The sequence below is a fragment of the Sapajus apella genome, unplaced genomic scaffold, assembly GCF_009761245.1.
Source record: "Sapajus apella isolate SASKATOON/1434 unplaced genomic scaffold, GSC_monkey_1.0 scaffold160, whole genome shotgun sequence".
In the NCBI taxonomy this organism is placed as follows: domain Eukaryota; kingdom Metazoa; phylum Chordata; class Mammalia; order Primates; family Cebidae; genus Sapajus; species Sapajus apella.
The window spans coordinates 972,238-986,601 of record NW_022437100.1 but is presented as its reverse complement, the minus strand read 5'-3'; the positions used below and the strand labels follow the sequence as shown (position 1 = coordinate 986,601).

At 57.2% G+C, this 14,364-nt stretch overlaps 1 protein-coding gene across 6 annotated transcripts in view; it reads right to left on the bottom strand.

Annotated features, from left to right (window-relative positions):
• The window catches only part of CYTH4 (cytohesin 4), a 49,002-nt gene that overhangs the window by 10,163 nt on the left and 24,475 nt on the right, over positions 1 to 14,364 (bottom strand). The window contains exons 9-13 of one of the 6 annotated variants that reach the window (XR_004265057.1): positions 9,942 to 10,053; positions 8,117 to 8,229; positions 7,571 to 7,721; positions 6,600 to 6,607; positions 5,564 to 5,571 (exon numbers count right to left, since the gene is read on the bottom strand). Coding sequence is in view for 4 of the 6 variants with exons in the window: in XM_032266755.1 (XP_032122646.1) it covers positions 7,757 to 8,229; positions 9,942 to 10,053 (585 nt within the window). In the remaining 2 variants the exon portion in view is untranslated. Of the gene's footprint in view, positions 1 to 3,611; positions 5,475 to 5,563; positions 5,572 to 6,599; positions 6,608 to 7,037; positions 7,193 to 7,324; positions 8,230 to 9,941; positions 10,054 to 14,364 lie in introns of those variants that run through there. The other 5 variants (XM_032266757.1, XM_032266758.1, XR_004265056.1 and 2 more) reach the window with 5 other exon arrangements.

Here is a 14,364-nt window from a genome sequence, read left to right as displayed (position 1 = left end):
GGAAGGAGGGGGAAGGAAAGGGAAGGAGGGGGAAGGAAAGGGAAGGAGGGGGAAGGAGGGGGAAGGAGGGGGAAGGAAGCGGAAGGAGGGGGAGGAGGGACTGGAGTCTGCCAGTGTCCTGGTGGGAGCAGGCCTGCCTTTGATGCTCACACTTGCAGACCCCTGGGGAGGGCCTGAGTCATCGCTGAGCCGGCAAACATATTTAGCTCCTTTCATGTCCCTAATAAATCAATTTCTCCAGGTCTTTCACACCTGCCAGTCGATGAGGGCTTCCTGCCTCCCATCTCCTGTCCCCTGGCAGCTGTGTGTGCCAGGCCTCAAGTTGGAGGGGCTTCTCTTCCCCAGGTACCTGGCAGGGGCCCACCCTGCCTTCTCCAAGCCCCGCTGCCTTGGCCTATTCCAACCCAGAGCCTCTGTGCCAAGCTTGTCCTCCCTCAGGCTGGGAAGGCTCCATTCAGCGTCCACATTGACGGAGGTCCCATTCAGAGCTTCATGCGGCCAGAGCGGCGGCCTCAGAGCTGCAAGGATGCCTGCACTGTGCACGCAGCCCCGCCCCAGCCAGCACCCAGCCTCCCTCAGCCTTGCATTCTTCTGGCCCACTGGGGCTTGTGTTTGGGGCCCAAGGGAGTTTCAGAAACACCTTGCCTTGACCTGTCTTCTTACCCTGCCTCCTACTGGCCCTACTGACTGGAAGGCTCAGGCCTCCTCTTCGTTTATATTTCCTGAGCACCTCTTCCAAGAAGTCTTCCCAGCTCTCCCTGGCTGCCCCATTGCCCACCTGACTCTTTCCTCTGCTAGTGGCACCAACCTGATTTGTAGCTCCATGACTGCAGGCTGCAGTCTCCCTTCTGATCAGAATACTAGCACTTAACTGCCCAGGAGCTGTGCAGTGCTGCTGTTATAAGCATTTCACACACACACACACACACTCTCTCTCACACACATTCACACACATACACATTCACACATGTTCACACATTCACTCACACACATTTCCACACAATTACACACATACACATACACACACATTCACACACACATTCACACACACACAAACACACACATTTGAGCCAGTCTGGCTCTGTCACCCAGGCTGGAGTGCAGTGGCACGATCTCGGCTCACTGCAACCTCTGCCTCCCGGATTCAAGTGATCCTCCTGCCTCAGCCTCCTGAGTAGCTGGGACTACAGGCATATGCTACTGTGTCCGGCTAATTCTTTTTGTATTTTTAGTAGAGACGGGGTTTCACCATTTTGGCCAGGCTCGTCTCGAACTCCTGACCTCGTGATCCACCCGCCTTGATTTCCCCAGGTGCTGGGATTACAGGTGTGAGCCACTGCGCCCGGCACATTTTACATATATTTGATTATTTCCATTTTATAGATTAGAAACATGAGGCCCAGAGAGCTTAGGAAAGCTGCGTAAGCCACAGGGGAGAGGTGAGCTTCACTGCAGCCGTCTGGGTGGCCCTTGCCGCTGTCCCTCCCCACCCCCGTGCCCTCTCACAGTAATGGCGTTTGTGGCAGCTGCTCATCTTCCTCCCCCGCCTCCCTCCTGGGGCAGGAGCTGTGCTGTCCGTGTGCCTGAGACCCTTGAGGCCCCCCTTGCTCCGGAAGTCCCCTTAAGGTTTCCATCATGGAACTCACCTGGCCCAACCCCTCAGGGAGGAAAGTCCCATCCAGAGAGGGTAAGCAACTCGTTTGGGCCCTACAGCCAGAAAGCAAGAGTGTGCGAGTCTCCCAGCGCCAGGCCCGATGCCAGCCTCAGCAGGGGTGACTGTGCCCAGCACCCGTGGCGGGAAGGCCCGTGCTTGTTTGTGTCTATGGGTGTCCCCTGGGCTCCTCCAGCCCTCAGGCCGTGGTCGACCAGGTGCCTCTCCCTTTAGGAGGTCCAAGCCAGGACTCTACTCTGGACAGAGAGCCTGTCCCTGCAAGGGAGAGCCGGTCAGCCCTGGGCCCCGGCTGGCTGCAGCGTTGAAACCTCTTATCCACGTGTGATGGGAGCCCCCTGCTGTCCAGAGCGAGGAGCTGCAGAATGGCAGGAAGGCGAGCAGAGATGCCCTGGGAAGGCTGAGGGGGGTCAGTGAGTCAGAGCCCAAAGCCCCAAGCTCCTGGCTTGTGACATGGCCGCTCCAGGTATCCTGCCTCCTCTGGAGGCATCAACATTCTCATAGTTCTTGAGGCCTCCGGACATTTGCACCTGCGGATGCTGAGGGCCCTTTATCAGTTAACTTCAGGTGAACCAGCAGTTATTATGCACCAACTGTGTGCTGGGCACTGAGCAGGTGTACAGTCTGGCCCACAAGGAGCTCACGGTCTGGTGCGGGGCAGACATGACGTGAGCTCACTGCATCAGCAGGTGTGTGTCCTGTGTCTGGCCTGGCCGCCAACGCGCAAGCACCCTCCTCACGGAAGCCTCCCCTCTGCCCAGCCCAGCCCTCCACTGCCCGCTCTGCCACCTCTGGAACAGCATGTGTTCAGGGCTGCAGGAATGTGGGCCCCGTGCAGGCAGGGACTGCCTTGTTGTACGAGTGCCTGGGGCAGTGCCTGGAACATCGCTGGTGCTCAATAAATGTTTGTGGGTTATCAGATTCAAGCTCCTCCATCACCCGCCACATGCTCCTTGGAGCAGCAGTGCCTGCACTCCAGCAACAAGCGACTTCCTCCTCACCTCCCACGGCGGCTTTTTTCTGCCCTTTCCCCCTTCCCTTCCTCTCTCCCTCCTTTCTTTTTTTTTCTTTTTCTTTCTCTCTTTCTCTTTCTCTCTCTCTCTTTCGTCTCACTCTGTTGCCCAGGCTGGAGTGCAGGATCTCGGCTCACTGCAGTCTCTGCCTCCTGCCCAGCCAGTAGCTGGGATTACAGGCGTGCGCCACCATGCCTAGCTAAGTTTTGGTGTTTTTAGTAGAGACGGATCTCCCCAGGTCGGCCAGCCTGATATGAAACTCCTGACTCCGGAGTCAGCCCACCTTAGCCTCCCAAAGTGCGGGATTACAGGCGGGGGCCATTGTGCCTGGCTCTTTTTTATCTTTGGAGACAGAGTCTCGCTCTGTCACCCAGGCTGGAGTGCAGTGGCGCCATCTCGGCTCACTGGAACCTCCGCCTCCCAGGTTCAAGCAATTCTCCTGCCTCAGCCTCCAGAGTAGTGGGGATTACAGGTGCCCAACACCACACCAGCTAATTTTTGTATTTTTAGTAAAGACGGTTTCACCATGTTGGCCAGGCTGGTCTTGAACTCCTGACCTCAACTAATCCACCTGCCTCAGCCTCTCAAAGTGCTGGGATCACAGGTGTGAGCCACTGTGCCTGGCCGGCAGCGGCTCTTTCTATCTTTAGGCAGCACTGCCTGCTGGAAAGTTCTTTTCCTTTCCCTGGGTTTGCCAGAGCCAACTCGCCTGCCTCAGCTCTGCAGAAGCCCCACTGGCTGTCCAGCCTCTGGGGATGGCTCTTGTGCAACGTGGCAGCCAGCATCCCAGGGATGGGGTACCGGGGCCTTCTGAGTGACCAGCTTCCCTGCCTGGCCCTCCTGCCCTCCGAGGGGACAGGGACAGAGGTGGAAGGCCCAGGCGGGGTCAAGGTGGCAGCCGCAGTCACAGAGAGGACAGAGCCCACTCATGAGTTGGATCATGAGTTTTATTCTCTTTTCGGAGTGACTCCTAGAACCACCACTTATGCCCAGAAAATCCATCCCCTCCATGCTGGAGGAAGCTGAGGACCAGCGAGGAGACTGGAGCAGACTAAGGGAGTAGCTGGTGTGTACAGGGGCAGGACAGAGTCTCTGACCCCTGACCCTAGCCCAGCGCTCCTTCCACCAGCCCAGCTGCTCTTTCATGAGCCAATGAGGTGACAGAGGCGGGGCTTAGTTCATAGGCTGACAAGGATCTGTGGATGTCCTCAACTGTCCTGCAAAGTCTCGTCCCGTAGATGCCCAACCCAGACCTTGTCTGGTACAATGTCACTACCGGGTGCTTGCACACCTCCGGAGACAGGAGTCTCACCACCTCACGAGGCTGCTACTCCATCCTGAGCCTGAGGAAGGTGTGCACATTTGGGGGTGGGTGGGGACGGGGCGGGGTGCCTGGTGAGCTGCGGTTCCTCCGGGGAATCCACCTGCTTCCTCGCTGACTCAGGCTGGCAGTGGGGCAGCCACATTTCCTGCTCCCCTGTCAAGGAATTTCCCTCCAGGGGCTCCCCCAGGCCTGTGTGAAGGGGCGAGAAGTGCTTCCTGTTAGCGGACTCCTCCTCTGGGCCAGGGCTCCCTGGAGACAGAGCTGGCTGCCTGGGTACTGGGAGTCGGCTCTACTCTGATGATACTGCTGCAGAGGGTCCCGAGATGCTGGGACCTGCAGGCTGCCCCTCATCACCATGGGGCTGTTGGTCAGCTGTCTCGCAGGGAAGCCCTGGCCAAGACTCTGCCTCTCCAAGCATGGGCTCTGTGTTACTTGCTGGCTCAGCCACTGCCTCCAGGCAGCCCTCCTGGTAACCACAGTGTGCAAGACTCTCTCTTCTTGGCTTCTTGGATGGAGCACCCATCTTGCTTGAATCCCATCTGTCCGGGATGCTCTCCATCATTTTCTTGAGGGTCCCTCCTGCTCCTCTCCCCAAAATGGACATCCTGGAAGGTGGAGTCCACAGTGCTCTTCTATCGCCCTCAACCTTGAATCCAGAGTCTGCCTGGCTCTGTAAACAAGCGCTGCCATCTCCAGCCGGAAGCTGGGCACAGGGCTGGCAGGGCCCGAGACGTTTCCAGTCCCAACACTGCAGTTTTGCAAGAACTAGAGAGTGGGCATGACTTGGCAGAGGGCACACAGCGAGTCAGAGACGGAGCTGGGACTGAGCCCACGGAGTCTGGGCTCCTAGGGCAGGTCCTAGGGTTCTGTCCCCGGTCCTATCTGTGGGTCTGAGCCGTGTGCGCTGAGCTCTGCTCAGGCAGGGAGGGTCAAGCCCAACCTGAGGACAGAGGAGGGGCTGGCAGAGAGAACTTGAGCCGAAGGAAGAGCCTTGCCAAGGAGAAGCAGCACGCAGGGACCCCACAGCCCCTCCTGCTTTGAGGGCTGACAGCATCTCAAAGCGCAAAGTGCTCCTTCAGAGCTGAGAGCACTGGGGCCCAGAGAGAAGAAGGGATGCTGCGCTCTGGGCCAGTTTCCTCTGGCTGCCCTCCTCACCCCTTCCTGTAGTGCACATAGGGCAGGGGCCTGCAGCTGGGTGCCCAGGCCAGGGGACCTCATTGCTGGACTCTGAGCCCACTGTACCCACCACCCACCCTCCTGACCTCTGCTTTCCCATCAAGAGTCAGCTCGAGGTAACGGGGGGCGGGGGGCGCAGTGATGTCTGTGGCCCAAAAGGGTGCATGGGGTGGGGGGTGGGGCCCCGGGATGACCGCCCCAGGGCTGCCTCCAGGAATCTCACTGCTGGCTGGCGATCTTCTTCTTCCGAGTGGAGACCAGGTCATAGAAGGGGACGCGGGTAATGCTGGCTCTAGAGAGAGAGTGAGAGGAGAGATTTCAGGGCCGAACTGGCCGTCAAGGGAGTCTGGTCTTCCAGGGCTCCTATGAGAGGCAGGAGACTCCCAGGGCTGTGTCAGCCTGCTCTGCAGCAGCGGAAAGGCCAGATGGCCCCAACAGGCCAGGTGCGGTGGCTCACGTCTGTAATCCCAGCATTTTGGGATTACAGGCGTGAGTCACTGCACCCATGCGGGCAGATCACAAGGTCAGGAGTTCAAGACCAGCCTGGCCAATGTGGTGAAACCCTGCCTCTATTAAAAATCCAAAAAATTAGCCTGGTGTGGTGGCAGGTACCTGTACTCCCAGCAACTCGGGAGGCTGAGGCAGGAGAATTGCTTCAACCTGGGAGGCGGAGGCTGCAGTGAGCTGAGACCGAGCCACTCACCCCAGCCTGGTGACACAGTGAGACTGCAACTCAAAAACAAACAGATGGCCCCAGCCAGGGCTGTGCCAGGGTCAGTCCAGCCTTGCTAGCTTAGCCCAGTGTCCCATGGGCAGGGCCAGAGAGGGTGAGGGCTCCGGTCAGGAGCTGAGAGCCCTGGGAATTCTGCGCCCAAATGTCTCTGGACCCCTCTCCAGGCTCCTGCTGGAGACCTTCGGAAGGTGATGGGAAAAGCTTGCGGAGAAGCCAGCAGACCTGCCTGTTGGACTCTGCTCTGTCCCTTGCTCTGTGGCCCTGGGCAGGTCCCTCCCCTCTCTGGGCCTCAGTTTCCTCATCTGTAAGACGGAGGTGAGAACAGTGCTGCCTGGCAGCCTCACAGGCTGCTCCGCTGCAAGGCCCCGGTGAAGAGACCTTGCAAGTCTCTGCCCAGCAACCCGCCCTGCCTTCCTCTGCCACCAGACCTCTCCTCGCCAATGTCTTCGGCTGGCTCAGAGTCAAGCCCTGAGCAGGTTCGCCATCTCGCCCTTTACCAGGTGCGTCTTCCTTGTGTCTCTCCTGTCAGTGGCACCACAGAACCAGACCCTACATTTTGGCCTTCCTCACCTAGCCACCCTCGCTATTTATCAGTCTGTGGCTCCCCAGTGCCCCAGGAGAAACGGAAGCTCTTCACCACAGTGGCTGTGGCCTTGCCATGCTCAGCAGTTCTGGCTCCCACACTGCCCAGCCTCACCTGGACTCTGGGATGCGGTGCAGGTGGGCGTCTGCTGATTGCCCACACCGGTCCTTTTACCTGGAAGTTTAGCTTGAAAGCCCTTTCCTCCACCCCTACCAGGTCCTTCCCAGGCTACTTCCGACCCTGATGCCAACAAGAGCAGTTCCCAGGCAAGGGCGGGGCAAGAGCTTTATGCACAACTCTGTGCTCTATTCTCCCACCAACCCCCGCCACTGGGCCTCTCCCTTCCCTGTGTCCTGGGGCCTGGCCTGGTGCGCACACAGGAGGTGCCTATGGAATACAGGTGGAAGGGATTAGCAGGCCAGAGACAGGAGGGAGAGGCTGGAGTTAGCCCCCTTTACGCACAAGGAAGCAAAACCTCAAAGCAGCAGGGCCTTCTGGAAGGCGACGGGCAGCCGTCCCCGGAGGTGGACACCCCTTACCGGATGGCCTCAATCCACTGGTCGCGCTCCTCGGCACTGGCGGCTGAGATGCGGTAGGACTCGTGTTTGCCTTCCACCACCCTGCCGTCGCCGTCAGTCTTGCAGGCCTTGATTTTCTGGCCTCGGCAGCTGGGGTTGTAGAGCTCAAGGCAGAACTGGGGAGGTGGCCAGGCGGGGTGGGGTGAGAGGGAGGCTGGGGGGGCTCTCCAGGAGGCTCAGAGAAGCCCAGACGCTGGTGTCCCTGCCCCGCGTGGCAGCCCCACCCCATGACAGGCGAAGGGGCAGGAACTGCTCCCCCCACACTGTGCACTCTCTCTGTGCCAGGCTCCTTAATCCACCATCCTCCCTGAAGTCCCCATGTGAGGTTCTGAACAGAGCAGGGCTTCCTCAGGGTCATCCAGCCAGTCGGGGTCTATGGGACAACTGAGGACAACCACGCCCTTGGACCGACATTGACCTTTTCCCACTGTCCATGGCTCCAGGAGGGAGAGAAGGGCAGCCCTGAGCTCCATGGAAGGTGGGAGGGGCACAACCTCAGGCCCTCTCCCCACACCCAGTTTAGGAAATTCTCCAGTGGCTTTAGCCTTGGGGACCCCCCACCTGGACACCTACTGGCTTCTTGGGGTCGTCCACCTTCTGCACGGAGAGGTTCTCAAGGGGTATGATTCCCCGTGGCTCCTTGTCCTACAGGGAGAGGGGAAGGAAGGTCAGAGTCAGGGTCAGGAAGCAGACCTTGAGGCCCAAGTCTGGGCGTAAACGTGTGGGGTTCCCCAAACCCAAAGAAGAGCATGCTCATCTTCCAAGACTGTCCAGCCAGGGGGGTGGAAGGTAGGAGCGGCATGTGAAGAGCTCTGGCCAGAAGTTAGGAGGCTCAGCTTTGAGCCTGGGCTCTGCCTACAACCTTGGCCCGGCCTCTCCCCTTTGTACCTCAGTTTTTCCCATCTGTAAAATGGGCATGGATGGGAACCGAATGATCTCAAACGATCCAAAGCTGTGTTATTCGTCTGCTCAGTGGGAGTTGGGAAGGGGGTTGTGCGGGGAGAGGCGGGGGCGGGCAAGGCCCAGGGGACCCTGCTCACTGTGGTGAACTCGAAGTAGTAGAGGCAGTTGTCGGTCAGGATGAACCAGCGCCGTTTCCACGTCTTCACGCGGCCCCCTGTGGGAGGCCAGTGCAGCAAGCAGATCAGTCCTCCTGGGCCAGGGACACAGAGGCTCTCCCCTGGACCCCCAGCTGAGTGCCCTGACCCTCATCCGCCACCCCTCCCCCACCACCCCTCCCCCCACATCTATCCGTTTCTCAAACAAGAACCCTAGTGGCTCCCGTCACCCCCGGGGCTTCCCTGGAGCTGCTTGAGCTGGTGCTCAGGTCACCTCTGCGATCAGGTCCTAGGTATGGTCCTAGGAATGGCCACCCCCTGCTCTCTCTGGTTATCATCACCGATTGCTTCATTCCTTAGCCTGCTCCCTGCCTGGCACTGTGCTGAGCAATTCATCCTTCACTTGCCAGACACTGTGCTAGAGGTTTTCAAAAATATTATTCATCTTCATAACCACATATGAGGAGGGGACCATCGTGAACCCCATTTTACAGATGGGGAAACTGAGTCATGGAGAGGTTAAAATCCTCTGCCCGTGGTCCAGCAGCAGAGCTGGGATTCGAACCCCGGTGTCCTAGTTCTGGAGCCCAACTCTTGGCCATTTTGCTGCACATTTAACCCTCCCAGGGATCATTATCCCCATCTTATGCTACAGAGGCTGAAAACCTGACCATCGGCACTTGGGTGGAGGAGCTGGGGTTTAAGGGCTGTGTGACTCTGAGGCCCCCTCTCCCATCCAAGTTGGGATTTGTGACTTAGAGCTTCTCAGGGGTGGACAACGGTACGTGGCTGGGGCAGGACAGGAGGCTGAGCCTCTGGAGGAGGATGGACTGGGGTGTGGTGTGGAGAGTCGGAGGGCTTGGGGGCTCCAGGGGCATTGGGCAGGACTGGCACGGGCTGGGTGGACAGGAGGTGCTGGAGCTCAGTGTTGCTGGAGGCGAGCCAGGCTGAGACCCCTGCTTCAAGATGAGGCATCTGTCCCCGCTGGCCCCGCCTGGGCTGTCCCTGCTGGAGAGGCTTCCGGGAGTGTGTGTGGGAGGCAGGGGCAGATGGCTGGGCACTGGGGTTCCTCGGCGGCTGGACTGCAGCCACCCACCCCAGCTGCTCCCTGCAGGGTGCAGGCCCTCCCTGCCTCCAGTCAGCTTGAAGGCAGCTTCCCCTAAACCACTTCCTGTCACCCTTCCTCCCCTCCTTTAGGGACACCTAACCCTCTGCTCCGTCAAATCTGCCCCTGGCTGGCTGTGTGGCCTCAGGCAGATCCCTGACTTCACTGTTGGGCTGTGGGCGGGACAGCACCTTGCCTGAGCTCAGTGGGCTCGGAACCAATGGTAATCCTCATAACCACATATGAAGAGGGGCCACTGTGAACCCCATTTCTCCCCATTCCTCTGAGGAGAGAGAAACAGAACCACCGCTGAAGCGTTTGTCAATGAATCTGTCTGCCTCCCGCCCCGCTTACAGCTCAGCCCCCTCCTCTGGCCCCTTCATTCTCAGGACACACGGATGGATGGGGGAGGCAGACACTGCCCCGGGGGCAGGAGACCTGGGGCTGTCCATCTCCCTCTCCCAGGCTGCATGCGAGCCTCGTGTCAGCCCTGTGCCTGTGCGCGCATGAGGCGATGTATGCCCGCGTGTGCGTGAGTGTGCATATGACGTGTGCCCGCGCGTGCGTGAGTGTGCATATGACGTGTGTCCGCGTGTGCGTGAGTGTGCATATGTGTGCCCGCGTGTGCGTGAGTGTGCATATGACGTGTGCCCGCGCATGCGTGAGTGTACATGTGACGACGTGCGTCTGTCGGCCTCTTACCCAGCTTGAGCAGCCAGCCCTCCCGGTCTGGGTTGAAGAAGGTGTGAGTGAGGTCATTGCCGTCGTCCTCAGGAATGGAGAAGGGCTCGCTCTTGATGCTGTCGAAGAGGTTCTGCCCCAAGAGAAGGGAGGGAAAGACCTGGCTGTGAGTCCACCCGCGTCCAAGGCCTGGGCCTGGCCTGGCCTGTGTGGCCTTGAGCAGGTCGCTCACTGGCAGGTGCACTCTTTCCTCACCTGTTAGCTTCTCATGGTCCCTGGTTCCCTCCCTTGAGCCTGGGCCTGGCTCTGCCACCCACCACCCCTGTCCTGCTTCCCTCTGTGCTACTGTAGGGCAGAGGGAGCAGGGGTCAGCCCCTCACACACACACATATACCAACATGCATGCTCACACACACACATGCACACATTCACACATACATGCACACTTATATACCTGCACGCTAACACACATGCATGCACTCACATGTGTACATACTTACACACATACTCACACATGCATGCACACTTATACACATGCACACCTATACATGCACTCATACATGCACATGCATGCATGCTCACACCTACACACATGCATGTGCAAACATGTACACATGCATGCACTCACGCATATATGCACATACATGTTCACACATGAACACAGGCACACATATACATGCACTAACACATACATGCACACATGCATGCTCACACCTATAGTCACACACATGCATGCTTACACATATATACTTACACATGCACGCACACTCACATATATGCACACATACATGGTCACACACATGCTTGTGCACACACATGCACACTCACACACATGCACACTTATATACATGCGGGATCACATACACATGTACACACATGCCTTCATGCTCACACAAATACGTGCACTTATACATGCACCCTCACACATGCATGCTTACACACATACATGCACTCATACGTAATGCAAATACAATATACATGCATATGTTTATATGCATGCTCACACACACATGCATGCTTACAGACACAGACACACAAATACACACATATTCTCTGTCTCTGGGACATAGCACCCTTGGCAAAGGTTATGGGAGGAGGGTCCTCTCCTGCTTAGGTGCAGCAGCAGAGACTACAAGGTACACCTTGGGCTGAGGGGCCCCAGGGAGGAGGACTGGCCACTTCGTGTTGAGGGGCCCAGCTGAGGGAGAGCCCAGGGTGGGACACTGGCTGCGACTCTCAAAAGCCCCTCTCCTAAACAGGCCTGTTCTGGATGGGTCGGGGTGGGGCCTGGGGAGCTCCCAGAAAGCAGACTGCAGTTCTCCACGGAAGCCTTTCTGGCAGTAAGAGCTGGTGAAATGTGGGAGAGCAGCTTTGTAGGGTGATGAGCTCTTTGTCCCTGGAGGTAAGTAAGCCAGGTCTGGAAGTTCCCTGTGGGCAAGGTGTGGCCACTGGCGCCAGATCACCCCTGTGTGCTTTGAATCTCCTGCCATGAGACATTGTGTTCTGTGAGCTACCTGCCGAGATTTCCAAGTGTTTGGAGAACCATTCTAAACTGTGTATATTTCTGCTTACTAAAGGCAAACGCAGTGCTGTCTCCGCAGACGAAATCATTTCCTTTCGCTGTGTATGTGTGTGCTGCTTGCTGCTCAGATGTGTTTCTGCTCAGATGCTTTCTTCGAGATTTTAAATGAAAATTCTCATGAGTTTGATTCTCTCAAAGTTTTAGAAATGGGGCTGTCTGGTTCTTTAAGATCCTTTCTGACCTCAAGAACTCAGGGGTCCAGAGTCAGGGGTGGATGGCTTCCCTGGTCTCAGTCTGGCTGTGGGGCTGTGGGGGTGAGGAAGAGCGGGCCCCGGTTTCTCTCTGGGGAGCCCCTACACGCATCCCTGGGAATTCCCAGTTGGCACTGGCTGGTTGAACAAGGGTCTGGAGCAGGAAGGCCCCATCAACAAAGCTGTCAGCACAGACAAATATTTGGAAGGCCCCAGGAGCTGTGCAGGGGGAGTGGACAGGGGGTCTCAACTGCCACAAAACCCACGGAGGAGCGGTGGGGGGAGGACCCAGCAGCTTCTGCGGTCACTGTATCAGCCTGTACCTTCTGCCCCCGCAAAGAAAACGGCTGAGTTCACCCACATTTCCTGTCCCCTGTAAACACCAGCCTCCCCTGCAAGAAAACGCCCTGCACCACTGCCGCCAAACCCGGGACCCAGCTGTCTTCTCCTCGTGGGGTGGATGGGCAGAAATGCAAGGGCCTCCTCCTTCCAGTGGCCCCGCTGGCTCTGTGTCCCTCCGTCCCCACACCCTCAGTTTTTCTCTGGGGAGTCTGCTCCTCTGTGTTCTGTCCAGATCACTCAGCAGGGTTGGCACCCACAGGTCCCCAGCCCCAGGCTCCAGGAAGGGGTGAATGACTCACATCTGGCTGATCAGCGCATTTCATCTTGCTAACCGCAGTGCAGGGAGGGCCAGGAGGCCCAAGTCAGCCAATAAGCCTTAATCCTGGGACTTCAGCTGAAACTGCTGAGGAGGCACTGTGAGAGCTCGGGAAGCCAGGGCATCTCTGCCATACCTGGGCAGAGCTTGTTTAGGAGAGAAACCAGGCCGGGCATGGTGGCTCATGCTTGTAATCCCAGCACTTTGGAAGGCTGAGGCTAGCAGATCACCTGAGGTTGGGAATTGGAGATCAGCCTGACCAACATGCAGAAACCCCCGTCTACTAAAAATACACACACAAAATTAGCCGGGCGTGGTGGTGGATGCCTGTAATCTCAGCTACACAAGGGGCTGAGGCAGGACAATCGCTTGAACCCAGGAGGCAGAGGTTGCAGTGAGCAGAGATCGTGCCGCTGCACATTCCAGCCTGGGCAACAGAACAAGACCCTGCTTCAAAAAAAGAAAAAAAAGAGAAGAGAAAAGCAAAGGTATAAAGCCAGCGTCATCAGCCCACTTTGCAGAGGAGGAAGCCGGGGCTCATGTCCAAGGTCACACAGATATAAGGGCAGAGCTGGGGTCTGACGTCCCATCCCTGTGAGTCGGAACACTGCACCTTCGCCCTGAGCCTCTTGTGGACTCTGCCCCTGACCCATCTGGACGCCTAGAGCAAGATCGGCTCAACCCTCCTGTCCCTGACTACCACCGAGTACCTCCCCACAGCCTTTCCCAGCCGGACATCTTCGAGGTCTGTGTACCCTTGGGGTGACCTCTCTTTGGGTCATATGTCTGTAAATGTCATTTTGAAAATTGGGCCACTTAAAAGCATTACATGTCCTCCTCACTTAACGGGTCCAAATTGGAGAATCTTTCTGCCAAGTGGTGACCTTTGACAATCGGAAGGTGCTTAAAGCTGAATCCCTGCTTTACATACGAGGAAAATGAGGCCCAGGCAGGAGGCGAGAGGATCCCCAAATCCACACGCTGCCTGTGTGTTTCTTTGTTCTTTTTGAGATGGAGTCTTGATCTATCGCCAGGCTGGAGTGCAGTGGCGCGATCTCAGCCCACGGCAAAGTCTGCCTACCGGATTCAAGCGATTCCCCTGCCTCAGCCTCCCGAGTAGCTGGGACTACAGGCGCGCACCACCACGCCTGGCTAAGTTTTTGTATTTTAGTAGAGACGGAATTTCACCACGTTGACCAGGATGTTCTCAAACTCCCGACCTCGTGATCTGCCCACTTTGGCTTCCCAAAGTGCTGGGATTACAGGCATGAGCCACTATGTCCAGCCTGTGTGTTCCTTTTTGACACGGGAAGCTTCAGGATTGATTAGCCCCCTCAACCACACCAGCACTTGGCTGACTGCCACACGTCTACACTAATCCTATGAACTGGAACTCAGAGAGGTCAAGCCACTTTCCTAAGGTCACACAACCAGAAAGTGGGGTAGCTGGGAGGGATGGGGTTCGACTCTGGCGCTCTGTTCTGAGCTGCCAAAGACGATAATAAGGCCTTCCTAGACCTCCCGGGCAGATTTTGAAGCTAAATTGAGATAATAGACCCCAAAGCCTGGTGAGAAGAAACTTACAAGTTCCATACGAATGTGGTGCATTGTTATTAACAAAAGGCTTGAATTGGGAAAAAGAGCTAAGGAGGCAGATGCAGGAGAGGGCTCACTGGGAGCTGGAGGTAATAATGGAGCTCCTGGGGGAGCGGCAGGACCAGTGCTGGGAGGTAATTAACTCATTCCCTGCCAGACAACTCGTGCCCCCCTTACGCCATGAGGACCCCACAAGAAATGAGTCACCAATGCTCAAATGCCTTTTATGTTTCAGGCATTTTACTAAGCGCTGGGTTTTTTATCATTATTAATTATTTTTAATAGTGACGTAAGCCACAAGGCCCTACTTTAGCTGGGGAGCCGAGCAGGAGACAGGTATTATGTACCTGGCACGGGCTCTGCCAGTAACATTTAAAACAGTTGCTCCCCGTGGTGGCAGATCTGGGACACAGGTAT